General features: G+C 43.0%; 1 protein-coding gene across 4 annotated transcripts in view; it reads right to left on the reverse strand.

Annotated features, from left to right (window-relative positions):
- LOC109865261 (dachshund homolog 1-like) overlaps positions 1-22721 on the reverse strand; it is a 259894-nt gene that overhangs the window by 20394 nt on the left and 216779 nt on the right. For all 4 annotated transcript variants that reach the window (XM_020453381.2, XM_020453386.2, XM_020453374.2 and 1 more), the window contains one exon: positions 10008-10153. In XM_020453381.2, coding sequence (XP_020308970.1) covers positions 10008-10153 — 146 coding nt within the window. The remainder of the gene's footprint in view (positions 1-10007; positions 10154-22721) is intronic.

The raw sequence follows: 22721 nt of genomic DNA on the forward strand, positions 1-22721 counted from the left end.
ATTTATAATGAAAAATGGCTGGGGAAAATTTGAAAATGTATCTTCATAATTATACGAGGATCAATTTTGTTTCTGTTTTGTATCTCTAATACATGCAATAGACCGGGTTCGTTGTTTAGCAACAAAACTGACCGGTGCGCAACTATGGAGCAAAATAGACTGTTCGACTTGTAAACAGCATGTAAACTATATTTTGTCTCCAAATGTTCATTGAAAACATAATAACATTTTCACAATAGCATTTGTTGTTTCTATAATACGTCTTTAGAGTTGTTGGCTAGCTAGCTAGGGAATTTTAGCCATATTAGCACAGACATGTCATCAGTCAAAACACCTGAAAACAAGACATGGTATCAATAACAACATACTGAAATGAGCAACCTACGATTCTCCACATGGCAGCTTCTTGTCTAGCTAGCTGACTGTTCAGAATCATAACAACGCATGCCTTCCGGCAACATCGATGCTTTGCGCATCATTTTTGTTGTCAGCCAACCTGCCTATACAACAGTGATCACTGACGTCATTAGCAAAGACTACACTTAATAATTACTTGTGGGGGCTATTTGTAAAAAATAAGGTCAATCAGCAAGGACTTTCTTAGCAAGGAGTTTCTTACATTCACCTGTGTAGGTTTGGAGATTAGTTGAGTCAGGTGAATGTCAAGAGAAATATTCTTCAAAAGATCAGAGGCCAAAGTAAGCCAATCCAGGTTAAAATCTATTAAAATCACTAATTCAGATGGGGGAGGGTAAATCCCTGCTACAAACAAATACACTACATGACCAAATGTTGAACATCTCATACCAAAATCATGGGCAATAATATGGAGTTGGTTCCCCCCCTTTGCTGCTATAACAGCCTCCACTCTTCTAGGAAGGCTTTAAATTAGATGTTGGAACATTGCTGCGGGGACTTGCTTCCAATAGACCACAAGGGCATTAGTGAGGTCAGGTACTGTGTTGGGCGATTAAGCCTGGCTCGCAGTCGGCATGGCAATTCATCCCAAAGGTGTTCGATGGGGTTGAGGTCATGTCTCTGTGCAAGCCAGTCAAGTTCTTCCACACTGATCTCGACAAACCATTTCCTTACTCGAAAATGTATTTATTTTAGAATTATCTCATCAATCTACACACAATACCCCGGAATGACAAAGTGAATACTGATTTTTTGACATTTTTGCAAATGCATTAATCATAAAAAAATAAAAAAAAAAATTTAAATTGAGATCGAAATTGAGCTCAGGTGCAAATTGATCATCCTTGAGAGGTTTCTACAAATTGATTGTAGTCCACCTGTGGTAAATTCAATTGATTGGACATGAGTTGGAAAGGCACGCACCTGTTTATATAAGGTCCCACAGTTGACAGTGCATGTCAGAGCAAAAACCATGAGGTCGAATAATTGTCCGTAGAGCTCCGAGACAGGATTGTGTCGAGGCACAGATATGGGGAAGGGTCCCAAAATAATTCTGCAGCATTGAAGGTCCCTAAGAACATAAGACTCTTCCTAAAGCTGCCCACCCGGCCAAACTGAGCAATCGGGGGAGAAGGTCTTTGGTCAGGGAGGTGACCAAAAACACGATGGTCACGCTGACAGAGCTCCAGAGTTCCTCTGTGGAGATGGGAGAACCTTCACGAAGGACAACCATCTTGGCAGCACTCCACCAATGAGACCTTTATGGTAGAGTGGCCAGACGGAAGCCACTCCTCAGTAAAATGCACATGACAGCCCTCTTGGAGTTTGCCTAAAGGCACCTAAAGGACTCTCAGACCATGAGAAACAAGGTTCTCTACTCTGATGAAACCAAGATTGAACTCTTTGGCCTGAATGCCAATTGTCACACCTGGAGGAAAAATGGCACCCTCCCTATGGTGAAGCATTGTGGTGGCAACATCATGCTGTGGGGACGTTTTTCAGAGGCAGGAACTGGGAGATTAGTTAGGATCGAGGGAAAGATTAACAGAGATCCAGAGATCCTTGACAAAAACCTGCTCCAGAGCGCTCAGGACCTCAGACTGGGGCAGAGGTTCACTTTCCAACATAACAACGACCCTAAGTACACACAGTCAAGACAACACAGGAGTGGCTTTGGGACAAGTCTCTGAATGTCCTTGAGAGGCCCAGCCAGAGCCCGGACTTGAACCTGATTGAACATCTCTGGAGAGATCTGAAAACTGACAGAGTTTGCAGAGAAGAATGGAAGAAGCTCCCCAAATACAGGTGTGCCAAGCTTGTAGCATCATACCCAAGAAGACTTAAGGCTGTAATCGCTGCCAAAGGTGCTTCAACAAAGTACTGAGTAAAGGTACATTTGTAAATGTGATATACATTTTTTGAATTTACTAACAATTCAAAAAATCTTCTTGCTTTGTCATTATGTGGTATTGTGTGTAGATTGAAGAGGGGAAAAACATATTTAATTCATTTTTGAATAATGCTGTAACATAACAAAATTTGTAAAAAGTGAAGGATTCTGAATACTTTCCAAATGCACTGTATAGTGTACATGTTTTGGCCTAAGGCCTCATCTATAACCAAACACTCATACGTTTTGGCGATAGTGACACTTAGAGTCGATGATGCCACAAGAGTCGATTTCACATACTGTATAGCGTCACCCATCAACCCTTTTTCAGTCTATCACATCTGAATATGTTGTAATCAGCAATTTCAATGTCCTTATACATAATCAAAACCTTGAGACAGGTCTACGTGAGAACCAGAATATCAGGGCTCGTATAATGCACCCAGACATCAAGCAGGTGCAACTTTGAAATCAAACTTTGCATGTTTACGTGCAACAGCCCAAGTCCTCTATGTGATTTGAAAACTGACGGTGTCGCCATATTTGTGGAAAATTAGAGTAACTGACCAAAACTGTGGGCAGGAGGGAGTTGATGTCTCGGACACCTGTGCATGGGTGACAGTGGCCCTTAGCCGGTCTGCAGACTGTAGACAGACACAAATCTCTCACCATCGTGCTGCCCACAATGATGGTGGTTGTGATGGAATTCAATGGAGAAGGAAGCGGGGGGGATGAGACTGCCTCGGGCAGGGATGGTGGGAGCAGTGGATGGCATTGGGAGGCACTGTAGGCCGGTGGTATGGACAGCGGTTGTTGCCACTGGCCGGCTGCCGGCTGAAAATTCCCAGGATCAGAGCTGACTCCCGGGTATGCCTCCATCGGGGCAAAACTGTTTGATAGCTGCATCGGATATTCCAGGATAGATAAAGGACGGCCAGACAGCCTCCCTTCCTCCTATGCCTGGGGAGGCTGGTTTCTCTTGCTTCTGCCGCAGCTGAGCTACACAACAGGACAACCTCGCTTGATGGTGATGCATTTAGGGCAGATGAACCCCCGTCGCATCAGTTTCACCCTTTCTCTCTTCTCTTGAGTGGAAATCATCTCGCACTTATCGCATTTTGGCCCAGCCATGTGTAAAAACACCAGTACGCTAGCACTGATAGCCTGCTAGCTAGACGCCAAGTAGGATCCAAGCTCGGGTCAGGTTGAAGCGGTCCCAGCCACAGGGGCTAATCGTGACACAAGCTTGTAAGACAGTATGGATAAAAAAACGGCAATCCAAATGTTGACCCAAACGATACAAAGAAATAAAATTACCATAGACTAGGCTAAAAACAGACTAAAACAAGCTAAGAATTCACAAGCCAAACAAATCAAAAACACCGGCAACACACCAACTGGCCGTGACATCAATTTGAGGATGTGCGGCAAGTGTGGTTGGACCGGACCATAAGGCGAAGTAGTAAACAGGATAGCTGTTTGTTCACCCGAACCCACAATTACTAATAACTCATCCGCAACCGCCTATGTATGATGAAGTGAAAATCTGAGGCACACAGCTGACCTTAACCCCCTAAAATAGAAAATGCGCTTTAGGCTACAGTCTGAGACAGTGGAACGATTTTTTGACAGAGGATGCAGGATTTTTTTCGCCTGATATATTTAGATATATTTCTGCTTATAATTTCCGACATTTTGGTAGGCAATTTTTGGGTCAAATTGTTTACAATTAGATACATGCAGCTTCTCTTCTGTCATTATATATTGCTGTCGAAAACTAAATAAAACCTTGCTCACCAGAATAATATATTAAATCGATGGAATGAATGCTTCAATTTAGTTGAAATCTGTAAAGTTCTCTGTGATCTCCACTTGTTTTGTGGAGCAAAGGCTTTTAGGGACCAGGGAGAAAATGCAATTACTCAAAAAAAAACTGGAAATATTTTCCATGCAAAATTTCCAAATGACATCAGCTTGACCAGTTGAAAGGAAATAGAAAGCTTTGAAAATGACCCAACATGTTTCTGATAAGATTTCAAATCATTCCCATGGTGAATACCTAGGCCTGCTACACTAGGAAACCACACACTATTGAGAGACTTTGATATTACCGGCCACAATTGATATGGTGAAAACAATGTGTAGGGAGGCAGAGGCACAAAAACTCACATCAATACCTTTGTCAGATAAACAAAGAATGTATGCTATTGCTAGCAATAAAGATGAAACTCTGACTGAACAACTCAAAAACTCCCTATCTTATGCTCTCCAAATGGACGTTAGCTGTGAGGGCCGAGATACCCTTGCATTGACTTTTGTTCGCTATACATGTCAGGGGATGCTATTCACAAAGACATATTGTTCTGTCTCACAATTCCTGAGCATGAAATGACACAGTGTGCTGCATGGCTTTATTGACAAGAAACAGATTCCATGAGATTGAATGGTGGGCTTTTGCTCCATCTATGGCGGAATGGCGGGCAGGCTTCTGCACTCTAGTTATGAATGTGTTTCCCTCTGCCATATGGACACATTGTATGATACACCGAGAGCAACTGGTGGCAAAAGAGCTGAGATATACTGCAGCAGGTAACTTTGATTATAAACTACATCATACCACATCCACTGCGCACACTCCTGTTTGCAAATGTGTGGAGATATGGGATCAGAGGAGGACAATGTTCTATCTCACACTGAGGCTTGGTGGTTATCTAGGGGGAGTGTTGGAAAGATTTCTTCGCATTGAGAGAGTAACTGCTGTCATTCACAATGGAAGTTAAAAAAATACCTAGTTTATTTTCTGTGTAATGAAAAGGAAATGTGTCTCCTTGCCTATGTAACAGACATATTTGGGAAACTGAATGAACTGAACGCAAGCATGCAGGAGAAATACAAAAACATACTATAGATGAGTGACCAAAGCAGTGAATTCAGATGAAATAATTCTTATTGGAGAGTCTTTCAAAAGCAAACCATAAGTGTCACGAGTGACGATTGCTCACCTCCAACGCTTGGAAGAGCACATTGGAACCTACTTCCCAATCCGTATGACCTTGATCCTGGTTCAGTTGACAAGCCGGTCAGTGAAATCGAACAGCCGATCGAGCTATCATGTGACTGAATGATGCAGACAATATCTTCACTGGTTTTGGTTCCTGACTCAAAGGGAATACATTGCCATCTCCCTCTGAGCATAAATGCCGCGTTCAAAACAATTGGGAACTCAGAACTGGGAACACGGAAATCTCAGACTTCAGTGCTTTCAAGACAACTGCGAACTATGAAAAAAAGGAGCTCTGACTGGGATTCTTAGCAGGGCAGTGCTTTTTTTCATCCAACTCAGAAGCATTGGAATACCGTGGGACGCATTGAAGTCAACATGGGCCAGCATCCCTGTGCTTTTGACACCTTGTAGTCCATGCCTCAAATAATTAAGGCTATTCTGAGGGCAAAAGGGGGCAATATTAGGAATGTATATTAGGAAAGCACTCAATATTAGGAATGTATTCCTAGTTTTTTACACTCAGTGTATAGTTTTCTTCTAAAGTGTGTTAGATACTACTGCACTGTTGGAGCTAGAAACACAAGCATTTCGCTACACCTGCAATAACATCTGCTAAATATATGTATGTGACCAATACAATTTGATTTGAAGGAGTGACAGATTTATTTGACACCTCTTGATCATAGTGGTGAAATACAGGTGTACAGGGGAGAATGGGGGAGGATGATGTTGAGGCCTTTTCTATCATCTTCCAATCTATACTCCTTTTGCCTCTTTGGCCCTCCTATAAGGATTTATCCAACCTCTGACACTAAACTGAAGAAGATTATGATAGGAAAGATACACAGTAAAATATCAATACAGCTAGTCTCCCAAGACAGACAGGTTGCCTCACACATGAACAATGTTCCAGCATACATGTCTAATGTCCAGTTGGTAGTTGGAAATGGACTCACAGGAAATCCGCCCAGAGCCTTATCATTTTGTGCCCTGGTTTAATGTTCCCACCGGATACAAAATTGGTAGCTAGCTAGATAGAGAGCTCTGAGGATATTTTCAATGAGTGTATTTTGCACGTGAGCAGTTTGCATGCACCATGATTGCTAAAGATAGCATTCCACCACTGACCGACTGTGGCTATAATTAGTCTAGCTATCTGCGTCTGCATGTCAGCGCCTCTGACATGTTTCCGAGGTGATTATTTTTCAAGAGCACTATTCCTGCCCACATTTTAAGCCCCACCTACTCAAACTCGTGATTTGTTGGGAGAGATGAAGAGAAAACTCCCCATCTTTCTCAGACCTATTGCTGTTGCTCTAGGTCTGGGTTTTCCGAGACTAATTATCTCTGAATGATCACCACTGATATACAAGCATCTTTACTCCTACTGTACAAGGACAACTCATTATTATAGTCTCCATTCTGTGCAGCGTCCGTTTTTACAACAATTACTCTCCAAATGCAGTGGGCTATAGCTTACTAATTGTTGGTTCCCGTGACCCCAATTTAGACTAAGTTGCTTTATCTCAATTTTCTGCTCAGTTTCATTTTGTTGATTTGTATATTACTATTAAACGCCAAGATCGTTATCAGAGATGACTTACTCGAGTATTGGAGCTGTGTGTGTGTGTGTGTGTCTGTGCGTGTGGTTTTCTAATTAACGCGTAGATCAAAGGGATAACCTTGGAGGACACTGTGCTCTGATGTCCACGTATTGGAGTATTGGAGCAGTGAGCAGGGCAGTGCTGTATCCACATCATTACACTTTGATATAGAACGCCAAGGCATTTATCTCTCTGACTGCTAGTGCTGAGCGATTAAACATAATGTCGGTTTTTAAACAACTAATTGAGCGACGTTGTTTTTTTCCGTGAGCTTGATGCGCAGTTTCTCTAGAGATCAGATCTGTGCGACATAGTAGAAAGTTTTAGTTTCCAAAAGGCCAATATTCTACATAAAGTACCAGTCAAAAGTTTGTACACACCAACTCATTCAAGGGTTTTTCTTTATTTTTACTATTTTCTACGTAGCAGAATAATAGTGAAGACATGACAACTATGAAAAAACACATATGGAATCATGTAGTAACCAAAAGAAATGTTAAACAAATCAAAATATATTTGAAAGTAGCCACCCGTTGCCTTGATGACAGCTTTGCACACTCTTGGCATTCTCTCGAACATCTTTACCTGGAATGCTTTTCAAACAGTTTTGAAGGGGTTCCCACATATGCTGGGCACTTGTTGGCTGCTTTTCTTTCACTCTGCGGTCCAACTCATCCCAAACCATATCAATTGGGTTGAGGTCGGGTGATTGTGGAGGCCAGGTTATCTTATGCAGCACTCCATCACTCTTCTTATTGGTCAAATAGCCCTTACACAGCCTGGAGGTGTGTTGGGTCATTGTCCTGTTGAAAAACAAATTATAGTCCCACCAAGCGCAAACCAAATGTGATGACGTATCGCTGCAGAATGCTGCGGTAGCCATGCTGCTTAAGTGTGCCTTGAAAATAATCACAGACAGCGTCAGCAGCAAAGCACCCCCACACCATCACATCTCCTCCTCCATGCTTCACGGTGGGAACCACACATCATCCGTTCACCTACTCTGAGTCTCACAAACCAAAAATCGCACATTTGACCTCATCGGACCAAAGGACAGATATCCTCTGGTCTAATGTCTATTACTCGTGTTTATTGGCCCAAGCAAGTCCATTCTTCTTATTGGTGTCCTTTAGTAGTGGTTTCTTAGCAGAAATTCGACCATGAAGGCGTGATTCACGCAGTCTCTTCTGAACAGTTGATGTTGAGATGTGTCTGTTACTTGAACTTACGTGAAGCATTTATTTGGCTGCAATTTCTGAGGCTGGTAACTCTAATGAACGTACCCTCTGCAGCAGAGGTAACTCTGGGTCTTCCTTTCCTGTGGCAGTTCTCATGAGAGCGAGTTTCATCATAGCGCTTGATGGTTTTTGCGACTGCACTTGAAGAAACGTTCAAAGTTCTGGACATTTTCCACATTGACTGACCGTCATTTCTTAAAGAAATGATGGACTGTCTTTTCTCTTTGCTTATTTGAGCTGCTCTTGCCATAATATGGACTTGATCTTTTACCAAATAGGGCTATCTTCTGTATAACACCCCTGCCTTGTCACAACACAACTGATTGGCTCAAACGCATTAAGAAGGAAAGAAATTCCACAAATGAACTTTTAACCAGGCACACCTGCTATTTGAAATGCAGATGGTTGTGCCCTTGTGATTCCATATGTTTTATTTGATAGTTTTGATATCTTCACTATTTTTCTACAATGTAGAAAATAGTATGAAATAAAGAAAACACTTGAATGAGTAGGTTTGTCCAGCCTTTTGACTGGTACTGTAGTTTAGCGCAGAAAACCTGATAATTAACTACAATGACCATAATCCATAACACGCCAGCCTACTTGTCCGGTCTGTGTGGAATAGCCACGGACACAGAGAGTAAAGAACACGCGATCGAGAGGGATAGAAAGCAGATGCTTCGCGAAGTAGCTTAAAATACATGATCTAAGTGATTGATAGTTTGTAGTCACAGCAGTCATAAAAATATGCCTTGTTTATTTTTGTACTACTTAAATAGGGATTTTGTCAGATAGCAGCAGCTCTATAGAGATGAGATGATGACTTGGAATGAAATAATGATGTCATCATAATAAATATAAGAATGGAATCCGAAATAGAAAAAAAAGTATTTTTATTATTTTTAAAGTAATTGAACTGAAACAGAACCGACCTCAAAAAGCACTATTGGCTCACCACTACTGACTTCAGGGTCCCTATTCATAAAGTGTCTCAGAGCATGATCTCTGACCTGTGATCAGTTTTACCATTCAGATCACAATGAATAAGATTATTATGGAATGGATTCTAGATCAGAACTTCCATCCTGAGATGATTTGTGAATTCTGGCCCTAGTCTTTACAGTTGCAGGCTAAATGGCACTCAGACAAATGGCTATACAAACTGACGTTTTCTTTACTCTATTGCGTATTAGCTAGGATATTTTCTATTGATTCTCTGTAGACTATTGCTGAGGCCTACATGTATAGTATTGCTAAGGTCTATCTGTATAGAGTATTAGTTAGGCTTACCTGTATATAGTATTGCTAAGGTTTACATGTATAGTATTGCTAAGGTCTACCTGTATAGAGTATTAGTTAGGCTTACCTGTATATAGTATTGCTAAGGTTTACATATATAGTATTGCTAAGGTCTACCTGTATAGAGTATTAGTTAAGGTTTACCTGTATATAGTATTGCTAAGGCAAACCTGTAGAGTATTGCTAAGGCCTACTAGTAGAGTATTGCTAAGGCCTGCCTGTAGAGTATTGGTAAGTTGAACCTGCATAGTATTGCTAAGGCCTACCTGTATTGAGCATTTGTAAGACATACTTGTATTGTGAGGAGTATATTACTAAGGTGAATGTGAGGCCACTGTACCTGTGTGTTGTTAGTGAGAACAGTCTATATTGGTCTGACCTACATGCACTGTATATACCCTGTCAATGAATAAGGCCTATAGCATACCTGTATGTTAGTGAGAAGATTCTCTCTTAGTCAGACCAACTGTACCTGTATGTTAGTGAGAGTCTCTAATGGTCAGACCTAAGTGTATGTTAGTGAGGAGCACCTCCATTGGTCAGGCCCACTGTACCTGTATGTTAGTGAGAAGAGTCTCTATTGATGACAGGCCGTCTGGGAACAGGAATGGCGAAGGGAAGCCAGGTGGTAGACCCTGTCCAGTCAATGACAGCCTCTCGTAGCTGTCTCTCGCAGTCGGGGTGGACATTGGATTGTCGTCTAGAATTAGACCCAAAACAAGAATACAGAACAAGTCAGGACAAGTAGCCTGCTGTGTATTTAAACAGAAGATTGACTATTATTCATTCACAACAGTGTTTATATAGGTAGTAAACTCTAAGATTCAGGCAATCAGAGCTCTCAGGTCCACTCTGATAGATAATCCAGTCCAGGGGTGAATCTCAAAAGTATTTCTTTAAATATGTGCCTCCTTCTTAAATCACAGGAGAAGATCCAAGGTTGACTACCATATACTGTCTCTCTCAGGCTCTAAGCCAACATCCATCCAGGACATAAATTCAGCTTTTCCCCGTGAATGGATGTAATAATGTGCATTCCCAAATAAGAGGGAAGCTGGGCTACAGAGCTCAATTACCTCAGGTGGTTCAGGTTCCTTTGTGTACGCACGTACGGGTGCCTGTCAAACCTATAGGATGGCATCATGTACACATTATTGAGAGAGAAAGTAATATATATATCAATAGAGAGAGAGAGAGAGAGGGAGAGAGAGAGAGAGAGAGAGAGAGAGACCAGCCATGTTTCTGACATTATCTCTATACTCTGTCAGGAAGAGGTGCCACATTATGTTTATGTCTGGAAAGCCTTTAGTCAACCACTAACAATACAAACACACCACACAAAAAACACGCACGCGTACATGCACACACACACCTCAAAATTATATATTATGTGCCATCAATTCCTTGTTAACTCAATTTTTATCAAATCCACTTTGATTCTTTTAACACTGCACTCTAGCTGTGTTCTGTGCAGGTTCTCTCTCTTCCCTCTCATCCACTATTCATACATGTTTATGTGTCAGAGTGATCCTGCACAGGCAAGCTCTCTCTCTCTCCTCCTCCTCTCTCTTTCCCTCCTCACAGTCTCTCCTATCTCTCTCGCCCTTTTCTCTCTCCCTCCTCACAGTCTCTCTCTCCTGTCTCTCTCTCTCTCTCCTCCTCCTCCTCTCTCTTTCCCTCCTCACAGTCTCTCCTATCTCTCTCGCGCTTTCTCTCTCTCCATCCTCAGTCTCTCTCCCTCCTCAGTCTCTCTCCCCTCTCTCCATCTCTTTCTCTTTCTCTCTCTCCATCCTCACAGTCTCTCTCCCTCCACACTCCCTCTCCCTCCTCACAGTCACTCTCCTCTCTCTCTCTCTCTCTCCCTCCACATAGTCTCTATCTCTTTCTCTTTCTCTCTCTCCTCCTAACAATATTCAGCCAAGTGGTAGGAACAGCTGGTCGGCCATTAATTAGTTTAAAGTATTTATTTCACCCATCCTCAGAGCAGATAGAGCCAAAACATTGGAGATTATTTTGAACATCTGCAAATGCCCTGGAAACATGGACTCACTGGCAGGCAGTGGATCCACAGTTTTTATTTTTTTGGGGAGACGGAAAAAGTGAAGTGCAATGTTGGTCCGTGGGGGATGTCAACAACATTTCTCTTCTTTTTTTTACTCCTCTCTTTTTGTATCTTTTCATTCCTGTTGATTCATTTGAATGGATGGATGTAGACTTTGGGATGGCGACTGACTGAAGCAGACTTGAGGAGAGAGCTCCCGAGTTTAAAATAGTTTTTATGACTAAATACGCCATTAAATAACCATTTTACTGCATATTGCAGATTTACTAAGTTAAAATGGTAGATGATGTCTGGGAAAAGTAAAGTGAAGGGGGAACCAGGAACTTTAGCAAACAACTCCCTGCAAAATCAGCCAATGATGGCGGCAATGACTACCACCAGCGAAGACAACTTGACCATCTCCTCCCTGGTGGCCGAATTGGAGAAGAACCGTGCTGCCCTCTTAGCTGAGATGGAAACCTCGCTAACAATGTCCCTCTCGCCCATACAATCATCGCTGGACGTGATTCGTCTGACAGTGGAATCATATGGCCTTCGTCTGACTGACATAAAGAAGGCTCTTTCTGACCACAGTGACAGGCTGACACCCTCAAAGCCACGGTGGTTGTGCGCCATCATAAAAGACAAAATGGACGACCTCGAAAATCGCTCTCAATAACTTGTGAGTGGTAGGACTCTGAGGGCTTTGAGGGAGCTGAGGGCTGTGAGGGAACGCTTTGCAAGAAATTTCATGTCAAAGTTGATTTTGGAAATATTGGGCGATGATACGTTCGTAACTCCACCAGAGCTGGTCAGAGTGCACCACTCATTGAGAGATAGGCTGGCGAAGGGTGAGTGACCACATCCAATGCTAATGATTTTCCTCCACTACCAGGAGAAGGAACAGGTGCTAGAGTTAGCAAGGAACCTTTCTATCAGGGGAATAAAATGTTCCTATTCCAGGACCTGAGCACTCAACTCACCAAGAAACGTGCCACTTTCAATGAAATGAAAGTTGTAACAGGGGGGCATCAAGTTTACACTCTGCCTTTCTACACTCCGCCATCTGGCAGAGCTGCATTTTTACTAACAGGACATGGAGCGCAAGTTCAACACAGCAGCAGAGGCTGAGTCCTTTTACAACCAGCATCGGTTCAGCTGAGTTATATGTGAACTATCCCACTATGCGCACCCCGAAGTGGAATATCAGACAATATGTGCAGTACACTGGATTATTTTGTACAAAATGATATCCAATTGCGATCTTGTCTCATCTCGGCAACTCCGCAACAGGCTCGGGAGAGGAGAAGGTAGAGTCATGCGTCCTCCAAAACATGACCTGCCTAACCATGCTCCTTAACACCCGCCCGCTTGACCTGGAAGCTGCACCAATGTGTCGGAGGACACACAGTTCAACTGGTGACCGGGGTTAGCCCGCAGGCACCCGGCCCGCCTCAAGGAGTTGCTAAGGTCACGATGAGCCAAATAAAGCCCCACTGGCCAAACCCTCCCCTAACCCAGGTGATGCTGGTCCAATTGTGCACCGCTCTATGGGACCCCTGGTCACGGCCGGATCGAACCCGGGTCTGTAGTGACGTCTCAAGCACTGTGATGCAGTGTCTTAGACCGCTGTGCCACTCGTGATGCCTTCCTACTGACTTTTTAAATAGCCAACTGGCTGGACACATGAAACTCTGGTTATGTTGTGGTTAAACAGGTGACACTTGTTTACTTATTTTCTACGGTAGTATAACTGTGTTCCTCACGCATATGGAGTTGGAATTTTAACGTCACGTGAGCCTTACAGTGGGATCATATCGACTACATTAAAGACCATATTGGCAATGTACATAACTTTTCATTCCTGTTTAATTTGGCACCAACTTGATGGATTGCCAAGGACTGAGAAAAGATGTAATCTCTTTTCTCATCATTTCTGTCTGATCATTCCACTCACTCAAGAAAGGATCGCTTGCGTGAATTCACACCTAAAGTTAAGTGTAGCCAACATTTATGTTACAACCATTAATATGTTTACTTATACTATGGGAACATTTTCCTTTACCTGTTTTGGTGTCGCTTGGTTGGCTAATGTATGTAACTATCCTAACCGTTTAGCCATTAACCTTTGACTTCTACTGTGTCTTCAGTTGTTTCTTTTGGGGAAAGTGTAAGTAACCTGTGACTCTATTCTCTGCACTGACACGTGAGCTAAATAGTATGGCCCAAACACAAACATAAGCAGGTCGCTTTCCCGCATGGTGTTCTGATTTGATTTTCATTCACAGCCACTGGCAGGCCAATGCCCAGGAACCTATCCCCGCCTCTTCTTCGTTGAGGAGTCTGAAAGCAGATATTATATTTTTTCAACACATGTACAGTGCCTTGCGAAAGTATTCGGCCCCCTTGAACTTTGCGACCTTTTGCCACATTTCAGGCTTCAAACATAAAGATATAAAACTATATTTTTTTTGTGAAGAATCAACAACAAGTGGGACACAATCATGAAGTGGAACGACATTTATTGGATATTTCAAACTTTTTTAACAAATCAAAAACTGAAAAATTGGGCGTGCAAGATTATTCAGCCCCTTTACTTTCAGTGCAGCAAACTCTCTCCAGAAGTTCGGTGAGGATCTCTGAATGATCCAATGTTGACCTAAATGACTAATGATAATAAATACAATCCACCTGTGTGTAATCAAGTCTCCGTATAAATGCACCTGCACTGTGATGGTCTCAGAGGTCTGTTAAAAGCGCAGAGAGCATCATGAAGAACAAGGAACACACCAGGCAGGTCCGAGATACTGTTGTGAAGAAGTTTAAAGCCGGATTTGGATACAAAAAGATTTCCCAAGCTTTAAACATCCCAAGGAGCACTGTGCAAGCGATAATTTTATTTTTATTTTTTTATTTTACCTTTATTTAACCAGGTAGGCAAGTTGAGAACAAGTTCTCATTTACAATTGCGACCTGGCCAAGATAAAGCAAAGCAGTTCGACAGATAAAACGACACAGAGTTACACATGGAGTAAAAACAAACATACAATCAATAATGCAGTATAAACAAGTCTATATACAATGTGAGCAAATGAGGTGAGAAGGGAGGTAAAGGCAAAAAAGGCCATGATGGCAAAGTAAATACAATATAGCAAGTAAAACACTGGAATGGTAGTTTTGCAATGGAAGAATGTGCAAAGTAGAAATAAAAATAATGGGGTGCAAAGGAGCAAAATAAATAAATAAATAAAAATTAAATACAGTTGGGAAAGAGGTAGTTGTTTGGGCTAAATTATAGGTGGGCTATGTACAGGTGCAGTAATCTGTGAGCTGCTCTGACAGTTGGTGCTTAAAGCTAGTGAGGGAGATAAGTGTTTCCAGTTTCAGAGATTTTTGTAGTTCGTTCCAGTCATTGGCAGCAGACAACTGGATGGAGAGGCGGCCAAAGAAAGAATTGGTTTTGGGGGTGACTAGAGAGATATACCTGCTGGAGCGTGTGCTACAGGAGGGAGATGCTATGGTGACCAGCGAGCTGAGATAAGGGGGGACTTTACCTAGCAGGGTCTTGTAGATGACATGGAGCCAGTGGGTTTGGCGACGAGTATGAAGCGAGGGCCAGCCAACGAGAGCGTACAGGTCGCAATGGTGGGTAGTATATGGGGCTTTGGTGATAAAACGGATTGCACTGTGATAGACTGCATCCAATTTGTTGAGTAGGGTATTGGAGGCTATTTTGTAAATGACATCGCCAAAGTCGAGGATTGGTAGGATGGTCAGTTTTACAAGGGTATGTTTGGCAGCATGAGTGAAGGATGCTTTGTTGCGAAATAGGAAGCCAATTCTAGATTTAACTTTGGATTGGAGATGTTTGATATGGGTCTGGAAGGAGAGTTTACAGTCTAACCAGACACCTAAGTATTTGTAGTTGTCCACGTATTCTAAGTCAGAGCCGTCCAGAGTAGTGATGTTGGACAGGCGGGTAGGTGCAGGTAGCGATCGGTTGAAGAGCATGCATTTAGTTTTACTTGTATTTAAGAGCAATTGGAGGCCACGGAAGGAGAGTTGAATGGCATTGAAGCTTGCCTGGAGGGTTGTTAACACACTGTCCAAAGAAGGGCCGGAAGTATACAGAATGGTGTCGTCTGCGTAGAGGTGGATCAGGGACTCACCAGCAGCAAGAGCGACCTCATTGATGTATACAGAGAAGAGAGTCGGTCCAAGAATTGAACCCTGTGGCACCCCCATTGAGACTGCCAGAGGTCCGGACAGCAGACCCTCCGATTTGACACACTGAACTCTATCAGAGAAGTAGTTGGTGAACCAGGCGAGGCAATCATTTGAGAAACCAAGACTGTCGAGTCTGCCGATGAGGATATGGTGATTGACAGAGTCGAAAGCCTTGGCCAGATCAATGAATACAGCTGCACAGTAATGTTTCTTATCGATGGCGGTTAAGATATCGTTTAGGACCTTGAGCGTGGCTGAGGTGCACCCATGACCAGCTCTGAAACCAGATTGCATAGCAGAGAAGGTATGGTGAGATTCGAAATGGTCGGTAATCTGTTTGTTGACTTGGCTTTCGAAGACCTTAGAAAGGCACGGTAGGATAGATATAGGTCTGTAGCGGTTTGGGTCAAGAGTGTCCCCCCCTTTGAAGAGGGGGATGACCGCAGCTGCTTTCCAATCTTTGGGAATCTCAGACGACACGAAAGAGAGGTTGAACAGGCTAGTAATAGGGGTGGCAACAATTTCGGCAGATAATTTTAGAAAGAAAGGGTCCAGATTGTCTAGCCCGGCTGATTTGTAGGGGTCCAGATTTTGCAGCTCTTTCAGAACATCAGCTGAATGGATTTGGGAGAAGGAGAAATGGGGAAGGCTTGGGCGAGTTGCTGTTGGGGGTGCAGTGCTGTTGTCTGGGGTAGGAGTAGCCAGGTGGAAAGCATGGCCAGCCGTAGAAAAATGCTTATTGAAATTCTCAATTATGGTGGATTTATCAGTGGTGACAGTGTTTCCTATCTTCAGTGCAGTGGGCAGCTGGGAGGAGGTGTTCTTATTCTCCATGGACTTTACAGTGTCCCAGAACTTTTTTGAGTTAGTGTTGCAGGAAGCAAATTTCTGCTTGAAAAAGCTAGCCTTGGCTTTTCTAACTGCCTGTGTATAATGGTTTCTAGCTTCCCTGAACAGCTGCATATCACGGGGGCTGTTCGATGCTAATGCAGAACGCCATAGGATGTTTTTGTGTTGGTTAAGGGCAGTCAGGTCTGGGGAGAACCAAGGGCTATATCTGTTCCTGGTTCTAAATTTCTTGAATGGGGCATGTTTATTTAAGATGGTTAGGAAGGCATTTAAAAAAAATATCCAGGCATCCTCTACTGACGGGATGAGATCAATATCCTTCCAGGATACCCCGGCCAGGTCGATTAGAAAGGCCTGCTCGCAGAAGTGTTTCAGGGAGCGTTTTACAGTGATGAGTGGAGGTCGTTTGACCGCTGACCCATTACGGATGCAGGCAATGAGGCAGTGATCGCTGAGATCTTGGTTGAAGACAGCAGAGGTGTATTTAGAGGGGAAGTTGGTTAGGATGATATCTATGAGGGTGCCCGTGTTTAAGGTTTTGGGGAGGTACCTGGTAGGTTCATTGATAATTTGTGTGAGATTGAGGGCATCAAGTTTAGATTGTAGGATGGCTGGGGTGTTAAGCATGTTCCAGTTTAGGTCGCCTAGCAGCACGAACTCTGAAGATAGATGGGGGGCAATCAGTTCACATATGGTGTCCAGAGCACAGCTGGGGGCAGAGGGTGGTCTATAGCAGGCGGCAACGGTGAGAGACTTGTTTTTAGAGAGGTGGATTTTTAAAAGTAGAAGTTCAAATTGTTTGGGTACAGACCTGGATAGTAGGACAGAACTCTGCAGGCTATCTTTGCAGTAGATTGCAACACCGCCCCCTTTGGCAGTTCTATCTTGTCTGAAAATGTTGTAGTTTGGAATTAAAATGTCTGAATTTTTGGTGGTCTTCCTAAGCCAGGATTCAGACACAGCTAGAACATCCGGGTTGGCAGAGTGTGCTAAAGCAGTGAATAGAACAAACTTAGGGAGGAGGCTTCTAATGTTAACATGCATGAAACCAAGGCTATTACGGTTACAGAAGTCGTCAAAAGAGAGTGCCTGGGGAATAGGAGTGGAGCTAGGCACTGCAGGGCCTGGATTCACCTCTACATCGCCAGAGGAACATAGGAGGAGTAGAATAAGGGTACGGCTAAAAGCTATGAGAATTGGTCGTCTAGAACGTCTGGAACATAGAGTAAAAGGAGGTTTCTGGGGGCGATAAAATAGCATCAAGGTATAATGTACAGACAAATGTATGGTAGGATGTGAATACAGTGGAGGTAAACCTAGGTATTGAGTGATGAAGAGAGAGATATTGTCTCTAGAAACATCGTTGAAACCAGGAGATGTCATTGCATGTGTGGGTGGTGGAACTAATAGGTTGGATAAGGTATAGTGAGCAGGACTAGAGGCTCTACAGTGAAATAAGCCAATAAACACTAACCAGAACAGCAATGGATAAGACATATTGACATTAAGGAGAGGCATGCTTAGTCGAGTGATCAAAAGGGTCCGGTGAGTGGAGAGGTTGGTTGGTGATTTAGACAGCTAGCCAGGGCATCGGTAGCAAGCTAGCATAGGATGGAGGTCTGTTGTTAGCCACCTCTTGCGTTCCGTAAATAGATTAGTGGGGTTCCGTGTGGTAGAGGGGATTAATCCAAATCACACAACAACAACAAAAATAAAAACAATAGATATAGTTATAGAGGCCCAAGAAGAAAACATAATAATAATAATAAAATAATAAAAAAATTGTCCGATTGTCTATTCAGATAGCAGCCGGTAAGACAGCTAACGGTTAGCAGGCCGCAGATGGGCGTTCAGGTAACGTCGCGACGGAGTAGCCAGCCGAATAACTCCTTCGGGTAGATAACGTCGGCAGTCCAGTTGTGAAGGCCCGGTGGGGCTCCGCGAAGGCAGTAAAACGGGTCCGGATAGGTGACTGCAGCCCAGGTGTGATTGATGGAACTCAGGAGTGATTGACGGAGCTTGCTAGCTCCGGAATAATTGATGTTTGCTCCGGAATCGACGAAGGCCAATAGTCACACGGATAGCAGCTAGCTAGCTGTGAGATCCGGGTATGAATGTCCAGAGAGCAGTCGAAATCCAGGGACATGGAGAGAAAAATTGGTCCGGTATGTTCCGTTCCGAGCCGCGCTGCGCCGTACAGAACTGGCGATAGATTTTCGAGCTAAAGGATATCTGATGACCACAAACCGTGGTTAGCTGAATACTAACGATTTGCCAGTAAAGGAGCTAACTAGCTTCTGAACTAGCTTCTGGATTAGCTTCTGGCTAGTTTCAGGCTAGCTTCTTGGAGTTTCTGGCTAGCTTCTTGGAGGATTACAGATCTGAGGTAAATAATACTTTTTTATAAATATACATTGGTGAGGCGGGTTGCAGGAGAGTGTTTTGAAGATGAGTTGATGGAAAATAAAAATAAAATGTACGTGAAAAAGTTGTAAATATATATATATACAGGACACGACAAGACGAGGACAAAAGACGTCTGAACTGCTATGCCACCTTGGTGTTTTATTGATAATATTGAAATGGATGGAGTATCAGACCACTGCAAATCTACCAAGACCTGGCCGTCCCTCTAAACTTTCAGCTCATACAAGGAGAAGACTGATCAGAGATGCAGCCAAGAGGCCCATGATCACTCTGGATGAACTGCAAAGATCTACAGCTGAGGTGGGAGACTCTGTCCATAGGACAACAATCAGTCGTATATTGCACAAATCTGGCCTTTATGGAAGAGTGGCAAGAAGAAAGCCATTTCTTAAAGATATCCATAAAAAGTGTCGTTTAAAGTTTGCCACAAGCCACCTGGGAGACACACCAAACATGTGGAAGAAGGTGCTCTGGTCAGATGAAACCAACATTGAACTTTTTGGCAACAATGCAAAACGTTATGTTTGGCGTAAAAGCAACACAGCTCATCACCCTGAACACACCATCCCCACTGTCAAACATGGTGGTGGCAGCATCATGGTTTGGGCCTGCTTTTCTTCAGCAGGGACAGGGAAGATGGTTAAAATTGATGGGAAGATGGATGGAGCCAAATACAGGACCATTCTGGAAGAAAACCTGATGGAGTCTGCAAAAGACCTGAGACTGGGATGGAGATTTGTCTTCCAACAAGACAATGATCCAAAACATAAAGCAAAATCTACAATGCAATGGTTCAAAAATAAACATATCCAGGTGTTAGAATGGCCAAGTCAAAGTCCAGACCTGAATCCAATCGAGAATCTGTGGAAAGAACTGAAAACTGCTGTTCACAAATGCTCTCCATCCAACCTCACTGAGCTCGAGCTGTTTTGCAAGGAGGAATGGGAAAGAAATTCAGTCTCTCGATGTGCAAAACTGATAGAGACATACCCCAAGCGACTTACAGCTGTAATCGCAGCAAAAGGTGGCGCTACAAAGTATTAACTTAAGGGGGCTGAATAATTTTGCACGCCCAATTTTTCAGTTTTTGATTTGTTAAAAAAGCTTGAAATATCCAATAAATGTCGTTCCACTTCATGATTGTGTCCCACTTGTTGTTGATTCTTCACAAAAAAATACAGTTTTATATCTCTAAGTTTGAAGCCTGAAATGTGGCAAAAGGTCGCAAAGTTCAAGGGGGCCGAAGGCACTGTACATAATACTTACCAGCATAGACTTTCTAGGCCATGGCTTGTGCATATTTTTTTAAATCTAAATGTAACATTAGTGTAACGGCTTTCCTCTTCCTCTTCTAAGGAGGAGTAGCAAGGATCGGACCAATACGCAGCGTGGTAAGTGTCCATGATACTTTAATAATAACTCAACACGACTCAATACAAAAATAACAAAGTGAATGGAAACGAAAACCGAAACAATCCTGAATGGTGACACAAACAACAAAACAGGAAACAATCACCCACACCACACAGATGGGAAAAGGCTACCTAAGTATGATTCTCAATCAGAGACAACTAACGACACCTGCCTCTGATTGAGAACCATACCAGGCCAAACACAAAACACAACATAGAAAGTCGAACATAGACAACCCACCCCAACTCACGCCCTGACCAACCTAAAACAAAGACATAACAAAAAATCTAAGGCCAGAACGTGACAATTAGAATGAGAGGTGCAGCGATACTCATAAGGAAAAAGATACAGTTCACATCAACATCCCCTATTATACCAATGGCCGCTACGTAATAGTGACTGGCACAGTTTGGCGAACCCCAGTTGTTCTTGTAAGTGTGTACTCCCCAAAATGGGATTAAATCAAAGTCATGAAGAAACTCTTCTCCTCACTCTCCAATCTAAATACACAGTATTTTATATTTGGGGGTGACATAAACTGTGTCCCCAGGGTCAGATGGCTACCCGAATAATTTTTTAAGAATTTTTCTGAACAACTAACCCCTCTGCTATTAGATATTTTTGAAAACTCACTCCAGCAGGGTACACTACCTCATACTCTTACTCAGGCTTCCATCTCTTTAACATTGAAGAAAAACAAAGATCCAACCAACTGCTTTTCATTTCAACCGATCTCTCTCCATGTTAACATGGATGTACAAAGTCTGGCAAAGATGCTTGTTTGTAGATTAGAGACGGTCCTACAAACTGTGATATCAGAGGACCAAACTGGGTTTATAAGGACCGTTATTCCTTCTGAAAGACTTCTTAGTGTCATTCACTCTCCAGCTTCTCCAAACAAATCTGAAGTGGTAGATTCTCTTGATGCGAGAATGCCTTTGATAGAGTAGAATGGTAATTTCTGTTCTTTACAATTAAAATGGCTTTGGGGATACATTTACATCCTGGATATGGCTACTCCACACCTCCCCCAAGGCACGTGTATGCACTAACTCTTTTCATTCCAAATTTCCCCCTTAACCCATGGCACACATCAGGGATGCTCCATTTCGCCCCTCCTCTTTGCTCTTGCTATTGAACCTTTGTCACCTTTGCATTAAAGAACAGTCTGCTATTTTCAGGTATTAGGAGAGGGGATTAGGACCACAGAGTGTCACTTTACGCCGATGATTTCCTCCTCTTTGTTTCGGACCCTATACTTTGTATCTTATCTATTTTAAAAGATGTTGGAACTTTATCAGGGTACAAACTGAATTTAGGGAAAAGTTAATGCTTAACTATTAATCATTTATGGGTATAACACAATCTCTGCTGCCCTTCGACTTATCTAAAGCAGGGTTTAGGGGCCAGGGAATATAATATCACCTGATCCCTTCATTCACTGTTAGAGCAGGACTTCTCTACCTTTACAGCAAAGCTGAAAAATGAACCAATTTATTTATATTTTTTATTTTGTTGTTGTTTTTTTGTGTACTTTTTTACCCCTTTTTCTCCCTAATTGGTAGTTACAGGTCTTGTCACATCGATGCAAATCCCATGCGGACTTGGGAAAGGTCGAGAGCACTCCTTCTTGACACACTGCTCGCTTAACCCGGAAGCCATCCTCACCAATGTGTCGAAACACCATACAGCTGATGACCGAAGCCAGTGGACATGCACCTGGCAGCCACAAGTAGTCACTAGAGAGCGCATTGGGACAAGGACATCCCAGCCGGCCAACCCCTACCCTAACTTGGACAACACTGGGTCAATTGTGCACCACCTCATGGGGATCCCGGTCACGGCCTGCTGCAACACAGCCCGGTATCGAACCCGGATCTGTAGTGCCGCCTCTAGCACTGATCAGTGCCTTAGACCGTTGTGCCACATGGGAGGCCCACACCTGCCAAACTTGACTCAGGGTTAATATCCTGGAATAGGAAAGGTAACTTTGCCAGTTTTAATGAGCTATATATACCACTTTCAATCTGCAGCAATTGTATTTATTTAGACATTTTTAAGTCACTTTGTTCAATCCCACTCTTCTACATTACCAAGACTTCTGCTGGCTTATGGTATTGACTGTTTTGCCTGATGTGGCCAAAGGGACACATATAATTTCTGTATGATTTCTTATTGCCAGGAAATAGTCCAGCTTTGCGCAAAATTAAGACAGTTTGGGAAGCAGAACTCGGGGTTTCATTTTCTAATCAGCGGTGGACCAAAGCACTGGAGAAAGTAAATTCATCCACCTCCTGTGCAAGGCCTAATT

This window comes from Oncorhynchus kisutch, linkage group LG2, assembly GCF_002021735.2.
Source record: "Oncorhynchus kisutch isolate 150728-3 linkage group LG2, Okis_V2, whole genome shotgun sequence".
In the NCBI taxonomy this organism is placed as follows: Eukaryota; Metazoa; Chordata; class Actinopteri; order Salmoniformes; family Salmonidae; genus Oncorhynchus; species Oncorhynchus kisutch.